General features: G+C 40.2%; 1 protein-coding gene across 2 annotated transcripts in view; it reads left to right on the forward strand.

Annotated features, from left to right (window-relative positions):
• Positions 1–14,995, forward strand: part of LOC113543117 (calcium/calmodulin-dependent protein kinase kinase 2) — a 31,738-nt gene that overhangs the window by 8,402 nt on the left and 8,341 nt on the right. Inside the window, exons 2-16 of one of the 2 annotated variants that reach the window (XM_026941165.3) lie at positions 1,826–2,458; positions 3,419–3,466; positions 4,974–5,027; positions 5,351–5,402; positions 5,523–5,656; positions 5,743–5,779; positions 7,024–7,045; positions 7,886–7,974; positions 8,064–8,263; positions 8,438–8,491; positions 8,634–8,707; positions 11,002–11,089; positions 11,509–11,640; positions 13,001–13,101; positions 13,346–13,396. In XM_026941165.3, coding sequence (XP_026796966.1) covers positions 1,883–2,458; positions 3,419–3,466; positions 4,974–5,027; positions 5,351–5,402; positions 5,523–5,656; positions 5,743–5,779; positions 7,024–7,045; positions 7,886–7,974; positions 8,064–8,263; positions 8,438–8,491; positions 8,634–8,707; positions 11,002–11,089; positions 11,509–11,640; positions 13,001–13,101; positions 13,346–13,396 — 1,712 coding nt within the window. In that variant the 5' untranslated portion in view covers positions 1,826–1,882. The remainder of the gene's footprint in view (positions 1–1,825; positions 2,459–3,418; positions 3,467–4,973; positions 5,028–5,350; positions 5,403–5,522; positions 5,657–5,742; positions 5,780–7,023; positions 7,046–7,885; positions 7,975–8,063; positions 8,264–8,437; positions 8,492–8,633; positions 8,708–11,001; positions 11,090–11,508; positions 11,641–13,000; positions 13,102–13,345; positions 13,397–14,995) is intronic. The other variant, XM_026941166.3, reaches the window with a different exon arrangement.

Genomic DNA, 14,995 nt, shown 5'->3' on the forward strand with positions numbered 1-14,995 from the left:
ATTCTAGGACCCTATAACACTATGCTCCTCCTCGCTTTCCTTGATGGTCTAAGCGAGCATATGTTCCAGCTGGACCACAGGGAACCAGCACAGCCAGAGCAGCCTCACTACGTTGTTGTTTGGGATAACGTCAGCTTCCATCGCGCTGCTCTGGTTCGTGACTGGTTTACCAATAACCCGAGGTTTTCAGACATGTTTCTGCTTGCATACTCTCCCTTTCTAAACCTGATAGAGGAGTTTTTTTTGGCATGGCGGTGGAAAGTGTATGACCGAGAACCTTATATCCGTGTTCACCTCCTCCAGGCCATGGAAGAAGCCTGCCTAGACATATCAGTAGATGCGTGCCAGGGGTGGATCAGGCATGCAAGAGGATTTTACCCCCGCTGTCTGGCTAGGGCCAATATAGCCTGTGATGTGGACGAGATTCTCTGGCCTGACCCAGACCAAAGACGGGATGCTGAGGCGGAATCATTTTTTTCTTGTGTGTGTGTGTGTGTGTGTGTGTGTGTTGTACTGTGTAGTACATGTATGAATAAAAATGTGCCAGTGTATACATTGGTTGTGTCTTTTGTGTTCATCATGTGAAAAGGTTTTTGAGGGGGGGAACCACAAGCAACATAACTTACCAGTTTTGGAAATATTGTTTTGAATTTATTGCAGCAGTGTGTAAGACTATGTTGTAGTGTGTGTGTTTTTGAGGGCTTGTGTGTGATGTCTGAGGGCAAAGTTTGGTTTTTCAGCAAGAGTGAATGGTTTTGGGTGTAGAGCTTCATTTTGACCTGAAAATAGGATGATTGGGGAATTGGGTGAGACGTTATGGATTTGTGTTTACTGTTTTGAGAATATGAGGCATAGTTTCAAGAAATGTGTTTAAGCAATCAAGAAAAACTGTAATGGCATTAATTCCAGATTAAATATGGAAAAAACAAAAGAAAGCAAGCCAACACAAATTTATAAATTAAAACAAATAAGGACACACTGCTACAGCTTAGCTGGTGTATAAATCGGTTCTGTGTGCCATGGCATGTCCTTTTAAAATGCTGTGCAACACTAAGTGAATGATAAGTGACCGATCTGGTATGTCTCAGTCTGTAGTGTGCCATATACTAATACCTCAGGTTTTCTTATGACACATGCCCTCCTGGTTTTCCACTGGATCGGGGAACTGACTGCGACTGACCTTCGCTGAGACACTTAAGACAGTTAAACATAGCGGTCTCTTTGTGTGACATGCTTGGCATACAGTGTAGATCTTTTTTTCTTCATTCTAATGTCAAACCATTTCTTTTCATCTCAATTAATGCACATCTAATTCAATTTTCTGTAATTTGTTTCTAGAGTTTGCCTTTTCAGGTGCTGTTATGCTGCTAAATAATATTTTTTATTGCTATTTTATAGACATGAGTCAAATTAACTTCCATTTCTGCCTCACACTTTCGGCTTTCTGTGAACTTTTCTTTTTATGGAGTTTTGTTGGCATCACTAAATGCAAATGAGCGCTGGCATGCACACACTTTGCACTTTACAGGTGATTGGCATTCATCAACATATGCTGGTGAGGTTGCAGGAAATCAGTGTTACTGACACTATTTACATATAGCTTTACTGAAAAAATTGATAAACGAGGCCCGATAATTTATTTTAGATCGGCAACCTGATTTCAGGTCAGTCCTGGAGCAAAATGTTTATCCTGTCCTATTTTTAAAATGTGGAACAAAGTCTCTGTAGCAGGCAGGTGTTCTGGTTCATGAGGAGCAGAGGCAGCATATATGGTACATTCTGTAACTCATAAATCTTATCTTTTTTGGTTCCTTGCTCTTCACAGAAAGTCTTGCTGTGTTCCTGATGGAGGGAAGGTTGGGAGGCTTTCAGGAAGGACACCATGTTTCCCTGTGTTTCCTCATGGCCTTCTGCTGAAGCATCCGCCCCTCTCGGCTATGCCCCATCCACTCCTGCAGCCCAGACACCTGATCAGACGCTTCCGGACCTGCTGCGCGGGTGTGCCACGCTCTCAGCCCCTCCCCTGAGCCCCTGTACTGTTGACATGGAGTCACTCATTGTGGTTACGGAGTACGAGCCTAGCGGGGACAGGATGGGCGACGTTGAGGAGGAGGAGCCAGAGGAGATGGATAGCTCGGAGACGCCCGAGCTGGCCTCAGCTCCACCCCCGCCCTTCCATGTGCCATCCTGTGACCTTTTATCGCATACAGCCAGTCGACCTGAGGCGCTCTTCCCGGAGGCGCAGGAACACCGTGGCAGGCTGAACCTCTCAGACAGGAAGCTGTCATTGCAGGAGCGCTCACACACCCTGTCTTCACCCTGCGGCTCACCCGGCCTCAACGGGCGCTACATCTACCCCTCGCTTCCCTACTCCCCCATCACCTCGCCCCACTCTTCCCCTCGCTTGCCTCGTCGACCCACTGTCGAGTCGCACCGAGTTTCCATCACTGACCTGCAGGTAGGCGCATGGACTGATATCAGCTAAGATATCTCTTCGCTTTCAAGTTGAATTTTGAGACTTTTAGGGGGGCAGGGATTGCTATGATTGGTCAATTTCAACCTATCCCCTTATGTCTGAAAATAGACTTTAATCTCATTCAAAGTAAACCCTGCAAATCAAATGAAACTTGTTAGGCTACTTGCTGACACTAGCTAGGTACAGTGCAACAGTTTGCACAACTTGAGAACAAAACAAAAAGAAGACAAATGTAATTTATACCAATTTGTTTTTAGATAAATTGTAAAATAGTTTTGCACTCCTCTGTAGCTTGCTACTGAGAATGACATAGCGAGTCAAGTGTATCTACTTATCTACAGTTTATTATTCCACTTTACTACAAAATAGACAAAGCAAACAGCATGTCAGATCGTTTACTTCCCCAAAGACATGTTTTTTTTTTTTGTTTTTTTTTTTACTTGATTCCCATGTACAACCACACCCACAGAAACGTCATTGTGGTCAAACCACCAACCCATATAAAACTCAGTAGGGCTTTATACAGATGTCTTAATCCTGCATTTTTACCAGCTCTCAATAGTCTCTAGAACAATGGAGAATACTCTGTAATATTCTGTCCTCCCTGTAGTAGGTGCAGAAATGTATCTGGCTACTTCTACAGAAATATAGCTGTGTGTGTGTGTGTGTGTGTGTGTGTGTGAGAAATAGGCCTGTGCAAGCACAGTATTTTTATGACCTAAATAAAGGGTGCTTCCCAAGGGAAACACAGACACACACGCTCACACACTCTCTCTCTCTCTCTCTCTCTCTCTCTCACACACACACACATACACACACACACAAACACTAGCTAAAATCCTCTCCCTTTCCCAAAAACCCATTTAAACCAGTGTGCACTTTTGATGTGATTACATTTCCAGTGTCTTTATTTCCTTTAAATGTTCTCTTTTATTCCACAAGGACTGTGTGCAGCTGAACCAGTACAAGCTGAAAGATGAGATCGGAAAGGTAATTTCATTATTATTTGATTATCGATCTATAAACAGTTTCCTGTCTCTAATGTGATAGAATATGATTAGTTTTTTATTTCATTCTGTGAGACATCATCTGTAAATTTAGAACTACCACTAACCCCTTACCTACATTAAAGATACCCCCTAGTGGTAAAGAAGTGTAATAACAGGTTTATATAATGAGAGTTTATAGATGGGAAACCCAAAGTTATTTAAAGGAGCAATAGTCGATTTTTTAATTTTCCAAAATGCACAAAGTATGAGGCAGAAGCAAAATCAAAATTTGAGAAACTGCAAAAGCACTTAATTACGGACCAGAATTGTTTGGATGGGCCTCGTGTCAGTCATTGTATAGACACTCCCCAATGCCCCTTCACTCCACCCTCATCTTACTGGGGACACTGAGAGCATCACAACTTTACAATCTGAACTCATTTACTTGAAATCAATTTAGAGAATCTCCAAGATTTTCTCCAAAAATGTTGTCAACTAGGATCTTGATGTAAGTATCGCAGATGCAGCAAAACACAAGAACAAAGAATAACTTAGCAGGAATTAGGCTCAATCAGAATAGTGAATGAAATTTATGACAGGTGTTACAAATTTCATGAAAATCTGTTGAGCCAGGCAACTTGGGTGCTTCTGAGGCCTTTAGCAGGAAATGATTGACCATATATAGCTGTTTGGGTTTCATTTTGTTATGCAAATAAGCCTCACTGTTCACAAGAAAAGGGATACAGAATGTGTCGGATGTATTGTGCATTTTGTGTCGCTGTGCGCTTGATGAACAGAAATTCTCTAGTGTGTCCTCACAGCTCTTGTGTAGAGATTTTTAGAAAGTTGTTTTAGAATGAGATTTAGAACGTGATTTAGAACGTGATTTAAACGGGTTGCAGGGAGTCAATGATATTTTTGCTGCAAACACCATTTTGAGTTCACAAAATAAATCACCAAGCAGGTTTTCATTTATTACACTTCTGTGATCCTGAGAGGAGCAGTGCTCTGTGTGTGTGTGTGTGTGTGTGTGTGTGTGAGAGAGAGAGAGAGAGAGCAGGAATGGAGATTCCTGCTGTCTCTTTATCTCTGTGTCTGAGCTCTGGAGCTCCTGCTGGACCCCCAATCTGCTCCACCAACTGGACCTGCTGTGTGTGTGTGCGTGTGTGTGTGTGTGATTCAGATATGAGATGCTGGTCTTCTTATTCACTAGTTTTTTTTCTTATAATAATCCACATGTAATTAATTTTTCTTTTTCTATAACATTATGCCCTGTCATGTTTAATTCCTTATTTTTTAATTCCTTATTAGAGGCATTCTGGTGCTGTGAGGAAAGATCTTAATAAAAATATTATTATTGGCTCTAAGCTGTATTGTTAATTGTTGAAGTACAATTGTTCTGCTCTCAGAATATTCCAGAAAAACATAACAAATGTTAATATATTTCCTGACAATGTGTGATGTGTTTGCTGTTTCTCACACGAGTCTCCTCTTTCTTTTGAAACGAGGGGTCCTACGGAGTTGTCAAACTGGCCTACAATGAAGACGACAACACCTACTACGTGAGTCCTACACACACGTCCACACGTGTCTGTCTCCTAAAGTATCTTAACGTCTGTCTCTACATGTCTCTGTTGATTGTATCTGTCTCAACCAATAAAAACTAAATAATTTATATCATTATTAACTGAACATGCACTTTTTGTAATAATGAGAAAATATTAACATGTTTGTTGGTGTCACCATTTTGAAATGGGGTGTGCAAACTTTTGCACTGAACTGTATACATCCTTTATACATCCTGAATGACCAGGGTGGTGTTGTGTGTACCCTGATTCTCTGCTCTGATTGTCTTGTCTGATTCCCCGTGTCCGTGTCCCCACAGGCGATGAAGGTCCTGTCCAAGAAGCGTCTGATGCGGCAGGCTGGTTTCCCACGTAAGTGCGTGCCATATGGCAGATGGGCTGCTCTGTGGGGTGAATGTATAGGTGTGTGTGTGTGTGTTCACCTGTGCAGTGTGTCTTATGAATCTCAGATACACATTTCTGCTTGTACAGGAAGACCTCCTCCTCGAGGGGCCCGCTCTGCTCCTGAGGGTCCACCTCAGCCCAAAGGCCCCCTGGAGCGGGTGTACCAGGAGATCGCCATCCTCAAGAAGCTCGACCATCCTAATGTGGTCAAGCTGGTGGAGGTGTGTGAGTATGCAGGGGTGTGTTTTCTGTAGACAGCCAGTAGAGGACACTATTATGGCGCTGACCCCGCTGTGTGTGTGTGTAGGTGCTGGATGACCCAAGTGAGGACCATCTGTACATGGGTAAGTGACGGCATACGATCTAGGATTAGTAAACCTTACGTTAATTTTCGGTGATGTAACTGTGATGTCATAGTGTAAAAAATGTTAAAACACCCAGTGTAAAAATGTGTTTTGTAAAAACACATTTGTGTGTGTGCGAAAGCATCCCATTTACTGACAGGCGGTACAGAGGATTTGCAGATTCGCATTGGATAATGAATATGGGTTAATAATGAAACTTGGGGTGTTTCTAAAATCAGATGTAAAATAGCGGCCGGAGTCAATGCAACTTGGATTATTTTATCGCTTGCAATGTGATTTGTCACTACAGGAACAGAGATCACTTACTTAATACAGCTGAGGGGCAGGTAATAATTTTGCAGAAGTTTGCAGCAGTTAAAGCCAAAATCATGAAAAATTATTTACTGGTTTTAAATACTCTGAAAATTTATATAAATTATGCCTTACCCTATGTTCACACTAGTAAGTGATAGACGAAAGCCGATCATTTTCTCTGTATGTGCTTAATTTCAGTCACAAGTGGCATTAGAATTGCAGCTTTCTCAATTATATGCAAATTAGATATGATATGATGATTGGCTCATGTGGTCCAATGGTTCTTCAATTCCCTACTCACAACTTTAGTTCTTACCTGCAAGTAGATCCCATTTAATGTTTGACATGCAAAAATGGAAGAAACAGGTATAACTGTGGTTTCATCTTTGTGTCATATGCAACCTCTCATTAAAAGGTCTGGCCATGTCCACAAGCGACAAATGACACAGATGACTTCTAAATATTCATATTAGATATTCACTGTATGTTTCAACAAAAAGCAGTTTTTCATTTCATTAACAAACTCATGTCTTTTACGTTTATATTTTGAACAGTTTAGTAGTCTCTTTATTTAGGCTCATAAATGAATCGGAGACTTACCAAGAGCTGTTATTTCATCAGTTATCAAATGTTAATCTAAGACCATATCAGGTTTGCCAAAATGTATAATGTTTGCTCAGACATTTTAGTGTCTAATGCTTGCTTCTTTAGTTTTGTGAGATTAATTCACTCAGTTTACTCTATGTTATCAACCCTACTCTCAGCCAATCAGAACACATCACACTAATGTGGGAATATGTTTGTGTAATACAGTTTGTAGTTCTTGATAGTGGAGTTTCAGACTGTTATTCTGCCTGCTTCACACTGCTTTACACATATATTTTTATCCAATATCCAATATATAACTTGCTTTTTTTTTTTTTTTGCAGTATTTGAGCTGGTCAAGCGAGGGTGAGTAGGATTTCAATATGTTTCAATGCACTTATTAAATGTACTTCATTTTTTGTTCTTCTTCTTTCGACTGCTCCTGTTAGTGGTCGCCACAGCGGATCATTGGTCTGCATATTTGATTTGGCACAGTTGTTACACTGGATACCGGGTTCCTGACAAAACCCTCCTCAATTTTATCCGGGCTTGGAACCGGCACTGGGAGTTCACTGTCTTGTGCAACCCCAGAGGTTGGGTTGGTTCCCTGGCCAGGAATTGAACCCGGGCCGCAGTGGTGAGAGCGCCGAGGCCTAACCACTAGTCCTCCAGGGACATTCAATGTACTTCATATACTGTAAATAAAATTGTGTAATGTGATCTTCCTTTACTCAAGGGACTTTTCTGCAGCTGCCATATTGGTCACGATACAACAAAATTACTACAGTTGAATTGGGAGTGATTATATTTTCATTTACTAGATATTTAAATGGAATATCAACCTCATTTGTTTGGACAGAAAATTCATTCGGATCTATGCTATAAAATTCATATTTACTCTATTTCGATTTAAAAGTAAACATTAATATATTTTTTAAATGATTAGGCTGCAAGTATGAACTATGGTGAATCAAAGTAGACTCCCTCAAAATTTGTCTCATATATAATTCAACAGTAGCAGCTGACCCTTCTCACCAATTTTGATTGACAGATAATGTTATTATGAAATAAAACCAGTGTAAAATAAAATAAATAAAATGGCCATTAAATAAATGAGAAAATAAATGAGTTAATTTCTTTTTGCTTAATTTGGTTCTCAATAAATTATGTGTCATGTTTGTGATGTTTGTTGGTGTATGTGTACAGCGCGGTGATGGAGGTCCCAACTGATAAACCCCTGAATGAAGAGCAGGCTCGCTTCTACTTCCAGGACCTGCTCAGAGGAATCGAGTACTGTGAGTTCAGGAACCACCTTGACATGTGACTCAGGGTCTGTGAGTTTGCTGTTGATAGAAATGACGATGTTCTCTCTTCTTCCCTGCAGTACACTATCAGAAGATCATTCACCGTGATATTAAACCATCTAACCTGTTGGTTGGTGAGGATGGACACATTAAAATCGCTGACTTTGGGGTCAGCAACCAGTTTGAGGGAGCCGATGCCCTGCTGACCAGCACGGTGGGAACGCCGGCATTCCTCGCTCCAGAGACGCTCTCCGAGACCCGCAAGAACTTCTCGGGCAAGGTCAGAGAGAAAACATCATCTCAGCTCAGACATGATAGTGCTGTATGTCTAAATATATTCAGTCCCAAAACATTCAGTGCATCTTTAGTGATCTCAAAACTCACAATCAGGGATGATGATGATGATAATGATGGTGATGATGGTGATGATGAACATTAACATGTTTGTTTCCAGGCTCTGGATGTTTGGGCCATGGGGGTCACGCTGTACTGCTTCGTTTTTGGCGTGGTGAGACTGATATCTCTGCTCACACACACACTCTCACACACACACACACACACACACTGATGTCACTGACACCCAAAGCAGTGTGATGTTGTTAATTGTATAGAGTCTGAGTGTGAGGTCTGATACAGTGTGTGTCCTGCAGTGTCCCTTCATGGACGAGCGCATACTGAGTCTGCACCAGAAGATCAAAACTCAGCCCGTGGAGCTTCCTGAGCAGTGAGTGACCATCATCTCTCCATATTTTGATTTTCTATATCACAAGGCATTGTTACTTAAAAGAAACCATATATATATATATATATATATATATATATATATATATATATATATATATATATACACACACACACACACACACACATATATATATACACTGCCCGTCCAAAAAAAAAAGTCACCACCTGGATTTAACTAAGCAAATAGGTAAGAGCCTCCCATTGGATAATTACTGCATGGATGATTATGTTTCAGCTGGCAACAAGTTATTTAACCCTAACTGATGCAGTGAGTAGCTTCTCATTTCTTAATCAACCATGTCGGAAGACACATCCTGTGGTCATGGAAAACATGTTAATCTGTTTCAGAAGGGTCAAATTATTGGCATGCATCAAGCAAAGAAAACATCTAAGGAGATTGCTGAAACTACTGAAATTGGGTTAAGAACTGTCCAACGCATTATTAAAAACTGGAAGGATAGTGGGGAACCATTATCTTCGAGGAAGAAATGTGGTCGAAAAAAATCTCAAATGATCTAAACAGCTAAACAGCTGTGTAGCCTTAAGAAAACCACTTATCAGTGAGGCTAATTGGGAAAAAAAAGGCTTCAATTTGCTAGGGAGCATAAAGATTGGACTCTGGAGCAATGGAAGAAGGTCATGTGGTCTGATGAGTCCAGATTTACCCTGTTCCAGAGTGATCAGAGTGAGAGTTCATGCCTAGTGCCTACCGTACAAGCCTGTGGGGGCAGTGCTATGATCTGGGGTTGCTGCAGTTGGTCAGGTCTAGGTTCAGCAAAGTTATGTGCCCAAAGAATGAGGTCAGCTGACTACCTGAATATACTGAATGACCAGGTTATTCCAAGAAATGGATTTTTTCTTCCCTGATGGCACTGACAATGCCAGGATTCAGCGGGCTCAAATTGTGAAAGAGTGGTTCAGGGAGCATGAGACATCATTTTCACACATGGATTGGCCACCACAGAGTCCAGACCTTAACCCCATTGAGAATCTTTGGGATGTGCTGGAGAAGACTTTGCGCAGCAGTCCGACTCTCCCATCATCAATACAAGATCTTGGCGAAAAATTAACGCAACTCTGGACGGGAATAAATGTTGTGACATTGCAGAAGCTTATCGAAACGATGCCATGGCGAATGCATGCCATAATCAAAGCTAAAGGCGGTCCAACAAAATATTAGAGTGTGTGACTTTTTTTTTGGAAGGGCAGTGTATATATATATATATATATATATATATATATATATATATTTTTTTTTTTTTTTTTTTTGACACCATACAGCATTGTCTTGGTGATTGTTTCTATGGTATGCTATTCATTAAAATTTTTTGCATTACAAAATGACGCAGGACACAAGCACGTAAACTCACCATACACTTTATTGCAGTGGATCCAAGAATCATATCCCGTGTCCATAGCAGTGCTCACAGTACATGCAGGCAAAGTCGAACAAGGATAATCCATATTCATTGTGGGGGAAACAGACAGGAATCAAACTAGGAAATCACTACAATACACTTACATATACTGAACTCAGGGATTGGACTTAACAACACTGAATGCACAAAAAGAATTCACAATGAACAAACCAGTCAATGACTAACACACAACAGGTGAACACAATCAGATAACAAACCAATGAAAGGACAGGGGTGGAGATAGGACTACAGCAGAATCCAAAATATGAGCACATGGTTTCTCACCATGGAAAACACGTCACAACTCTGACTGATAATTGCTGAATATGAAATCATAAAACAAATAAAACAGAACAAAATCAATCAGTGTGTAAATACTTTAATATACAAATCCATAGAGGCTGTATCTAAAAACCCAACTAAACATATACTTTTAGCAGTTTTAATTTGAAAATTGTTGGTGTATATCTTTTGTTATATGGCTACAGTGTTTATATTTTGTTACAGTCTTATATTGTTACTGTTTAACTGTTCGAGTGTTGCTAGTTTGTTAGTGTTGTTGTTAAATTATTAGTGTTTATATTGTTTTTGTTAAATTGTTACAGTTTTTATATTTAAGTTACAGTGTTTATATTGTTAGTTATATTGTTACAGTGTTTATATTTTGATACAGTGTTATATTGTTATCGATATATTGTTAGTGTTTATACTGTTAGTGTTTTATTGTTACAGTGTTTAAACTTTAACTGGTTGATTGTTCTATAATTTTGGGATGCTGCATGCAGAAGCCTTTTCTCTCCCTGCTGTATGTGTTTTATCCTTTAACCCATCCTGTATTCTTGTATCTCCATCACAGTGCTGATGTGTCTGATGATTTGAAGGACCTCCTTTTTAAGATGCTGGAGAAAAATCCTGAAAACAGAATAACCGTGCCACAGATCAAGGTCAGTCTCTATGAACCTGTGTAAGGATTCACAGCAATAACTTTTACCTGCTGCTTCTGAAATTCACAGTGCCACAATTAAAATCTAGACATAGAGGTTTCATTTCTGGGAAACAGTGACATATATTGTAGCAAGTGCTGGCACAAATACACACTTTATGTCTCATGCTCATTATTTTTTTAGCTGTTTAGCATTCTGTGTAGAGACAGAGTGGGCAGGGATATCTTAATGACACCCATGATACAGTTAAGTGCAAAAGTTTGTGTCCCTCATGCAAAGAGTGGGTGTAATCCAAAACTAATCCAAAGATTGCAAACAAAATGAGTCAAATGAAGGTTGATGGAAAAATCCTTCACCCTGGGTTTCTCTGTGTGTGTGTGTGTGTGTGTGTGTGTGTGTGTGCGTGTGTGTGTGTGTAGGTTCACCCTTGGGTGACACGGCACGGGGCGGAGCCTCTTCCTCCTGAGGATGACAACTGCTGCAGTCTGATCGAGGTGACAGAGGAGGAAGTGGAGAACTCAGTGAAACATATCCCCAGTCTGGCCACAGTGGTGAGAAAAACACACACACACACACACACACACACACACACACACACTTACAGTTTACTTTATTAGGAACACCTATACATTCATGCAAGTATACTGTCAGCCAATCATGTGACAGCAGCAATGCATAAAATGATGCAGGTGCAGCTCAAGAGTTTCAGTTAATGTTCACATCAAACAGCATTTCGTGCACAACAGTCTCTAGAGTTTACACAGAATGGGGCAAAAAAAACATTTGTTATGTGGGCGGAAATTCCTTGTTGATGAGAGAGGTCAGAGAAGAATGGCCTAACAGGCTAACAGGAAGGCTACAGTAATTCAAATAACCACTCTTTATAACCATGATGAACAGAAAAGCATCTCAAAACATACAACACATCAAACCTTGAGGCGGATGGGCTATAACAGCAGAAGACCACTTTGAGTTCTACTCCTGTCAACCAAGAACAGGAATCTGAGGCTACAGTGGGCACACGCTCCCCGAAACTAGACAGTTGAAGACTGGAAAAAGACCAGGTGACGTTTGTCCAATCTTCGGCTGTCCAGTTTTTGGCAAACCTAAGTAATAAATATTAATTGTCGTATCCATGTTTATTTCTATTGTGTTTCTCTTATTATCATGCCCCTGTAACATTTTAATTTCCCCTTAAGGGATTAATAATAGTTTATCATATCAGTCAGGGTCATGTTATGATCCGGAGCCTGTCCACAGAACACTAGGCGTGAGGTCTGGATGGGATCCTGTCATATACACAGAAATTCACACACATTCTTTCACACATAATGTGTATTACTAGTAAATTAGACTAGCCAATCCACCATGATATTTTTGGGCTTTTGGGAGATAGGAGCAAACCAGAGAACTCTGAGGAAACCCACACAGACAAAGAACAATACCCAAGTTCAGGATCAAACCGGGGATCCTGGAGCTGTGAGGCAGCAACACTACTTGCTCTTCCAACACAGCTCTTTACATTACTGCATGAATGTGTGATGTTGTGTGTCAGTGAACTGGCGTTATGTGTAATATGTGTAATAATACAAGTATTTCAGAACTGTTTAGGGAAACTGCTTTGTTAAACATATTACCGTAGTTCGGCATATTAAAAAATGTATAGAGCATGAAAAGGGATGTTTTTGAGATTTTGGGTTGCCAACCCTGCTTTGGCAGTTCCAGAAAGGTTATAAGCTGGTTCACTATTATTAGTTTAGCACTAATATAAAATCTTAAACACTTTAGGGGTGTTAACATAAATGATCATTATCATGTGAGTGATTTTCGGTCAGCTGAACAGTATGTATGATGATATCGTATGTTACATGTGGTGAATCTGTGTTTGTGATCATGTGACCTTGTTTGCAGATCTTGGTGCGCACCATGCTGCGTAAGCGATCATTTGGGAATCCTTTCGACTGGAGCCGCAGGGAGGACCGCAGCCCCACTACACAGGGTCACGGCCTAACGTAAGCCTTTCACGTCTTGTACTGGAACAGAAATCAGATGCCCTGGTTTCCTGAACATTTCTACCATGGGATTCTTTGGGGTTCTCGCATTATGCGTTCTGTGCTGCTTTTGAATTTATTCAGTCCAAAAATATTGTGATATTAAATTTTCCCCCTATCGCCCACCCCTGCATATAGATTGTGTTGTGTATGAGTCCAGTGTGTAGATTGTGATTGCGGTGCTTCCCTCTGTCCTGCCCTCTAGAAAAGGGAGAGCAGGGAATTTACGGTACTGCTACATTCACGGTAACCAAAGGTAAAGGACTGCTGGTTTGCTGGACACCTCCCCCCTCCCCCTTGTCCTGATATTGCTGAATGACAGGCTTCTATTGTATGTTGAGTTTCAAAGCTGACAAAATTATCTGAATATGAATATTGTATTTTAATTATATACACATCACATCAAATAAAATGATTTCTGTTTTTTCTGTTTTGTATTTGATACACCACATTTTTTCCAAGGGTATTTCTTTGTTTTGAACTTGTTAAAGGTAGGATTTTCCTACAAAAATCTATAATTTGTAACAAAAACATACCTATAATGCATACACCACAGAAAAAAAGATTTTTGTTTAATGTGATGTATATGCAATTCAAGTATATGAAATTCAGCTTCCAAGCTCCATGCAATTGTTGCTCAAGTTACATATGATCAGCCATTCACAAAAAAAATGATCATATGACATCATCGCTAGACTTAGCTTTCACCTCTGTGCCTCGACATACAACTTTAAATAAGCAATATCATAGCTTAGTAACATTAGTTAAACAGATCACTGTTAATCTGAAGTTATGTAGCCAGCTACATTCAGTAACTATGATTTGATTAACTATGATTAAAACCAACATTTTATGATAAGCATTCCATCAAGCTGAAAAACGATAAGAAAGGCGAGCAGTGATGTCATAATACCAAGTTTTCAAGTGGCCGATCGAATGCAACTTAATCTCCGCTCCTTGTTGAGCCAGGTAGGCATGGGAATGAGCATGCACATGAAGCATGACTCAGAATGGTCGTGTGTAACTCATGACTCATAAAGCATTTATAATGATGGATTCCTCTTTATTCCTGCCTACTGAGATCATGTGACCTGCAGTAAACATTGCAAACTCCATGCTATAAGGCAAATGCTATAAGGAGTTTAGTGTATGTCTGCATTTTGCATGTTGTATGTGTCGTGGCAGATCAGAAGCTCAGACGTGGCACTGGAATGTTCTGTCCCGGATGAACTGAAGTTGGATTGTAGTCCAGTGTGTAAAGGAATGGCCACCTCATTGGTACTAAACCACAAATTCAGTACAGCTTTAAGTCGTAAATTAAAACGAAAAGTCCATAGCAGTTTGCATTGACATTGATGAGTGTACCAGGACAGAATGCACCTTTTTTTAAGCCAGTCATGACATTGTTTATATTTAGAATTTGGTTTCGGTGCAGTAAGTGCTATGCCCTTCACTACAAAGAACCAGTGGCCTTATTGGAAAAGCGGGAAAAATCCAGGTTTATCAGTTATTGTTACATGTAACAACAACCAAACTTCATGACTTTATGAAACTCTTGACTGGATATGGTGAACGAGATACATCACTAGTACGTATCTTACATTAGAGTATGTATCTTACGTTAGTATCTTACATTAGAGCCTGAGTGAAACAAATATTTGTTAACTGTAATGGAAATAAATCGCAAAAGCCAGATTAGCTAAACATCAAGGGGAGCTAGCTTTCGGATCAAATTTGAAGTCCCAGCGAAGCAAAACCTCGGAGCCAATGTGTCAATACTTGGTGACTTTTTAATGTCTACATGAATTTCAGCACAACTTCACCTCTCTCAGTCCAAAGTGGGTGGAGCTAAGCT

This window comes from Pangasianodon hypophthalmus, chromosome 15, assembly GCF_027358585.1.
Source record: "Pangasianodon hypophthalmus isolate fPanHyp1 chromosome 15, fPanHyp1.pri, whole genome shotgun sequence".
NCBI lineage: Eukaryota > Metazoa > Chordata > Actinopteri > Siluriformes > Pangasiidae > Pangasianodon > Pangasianodon hypophthalmus.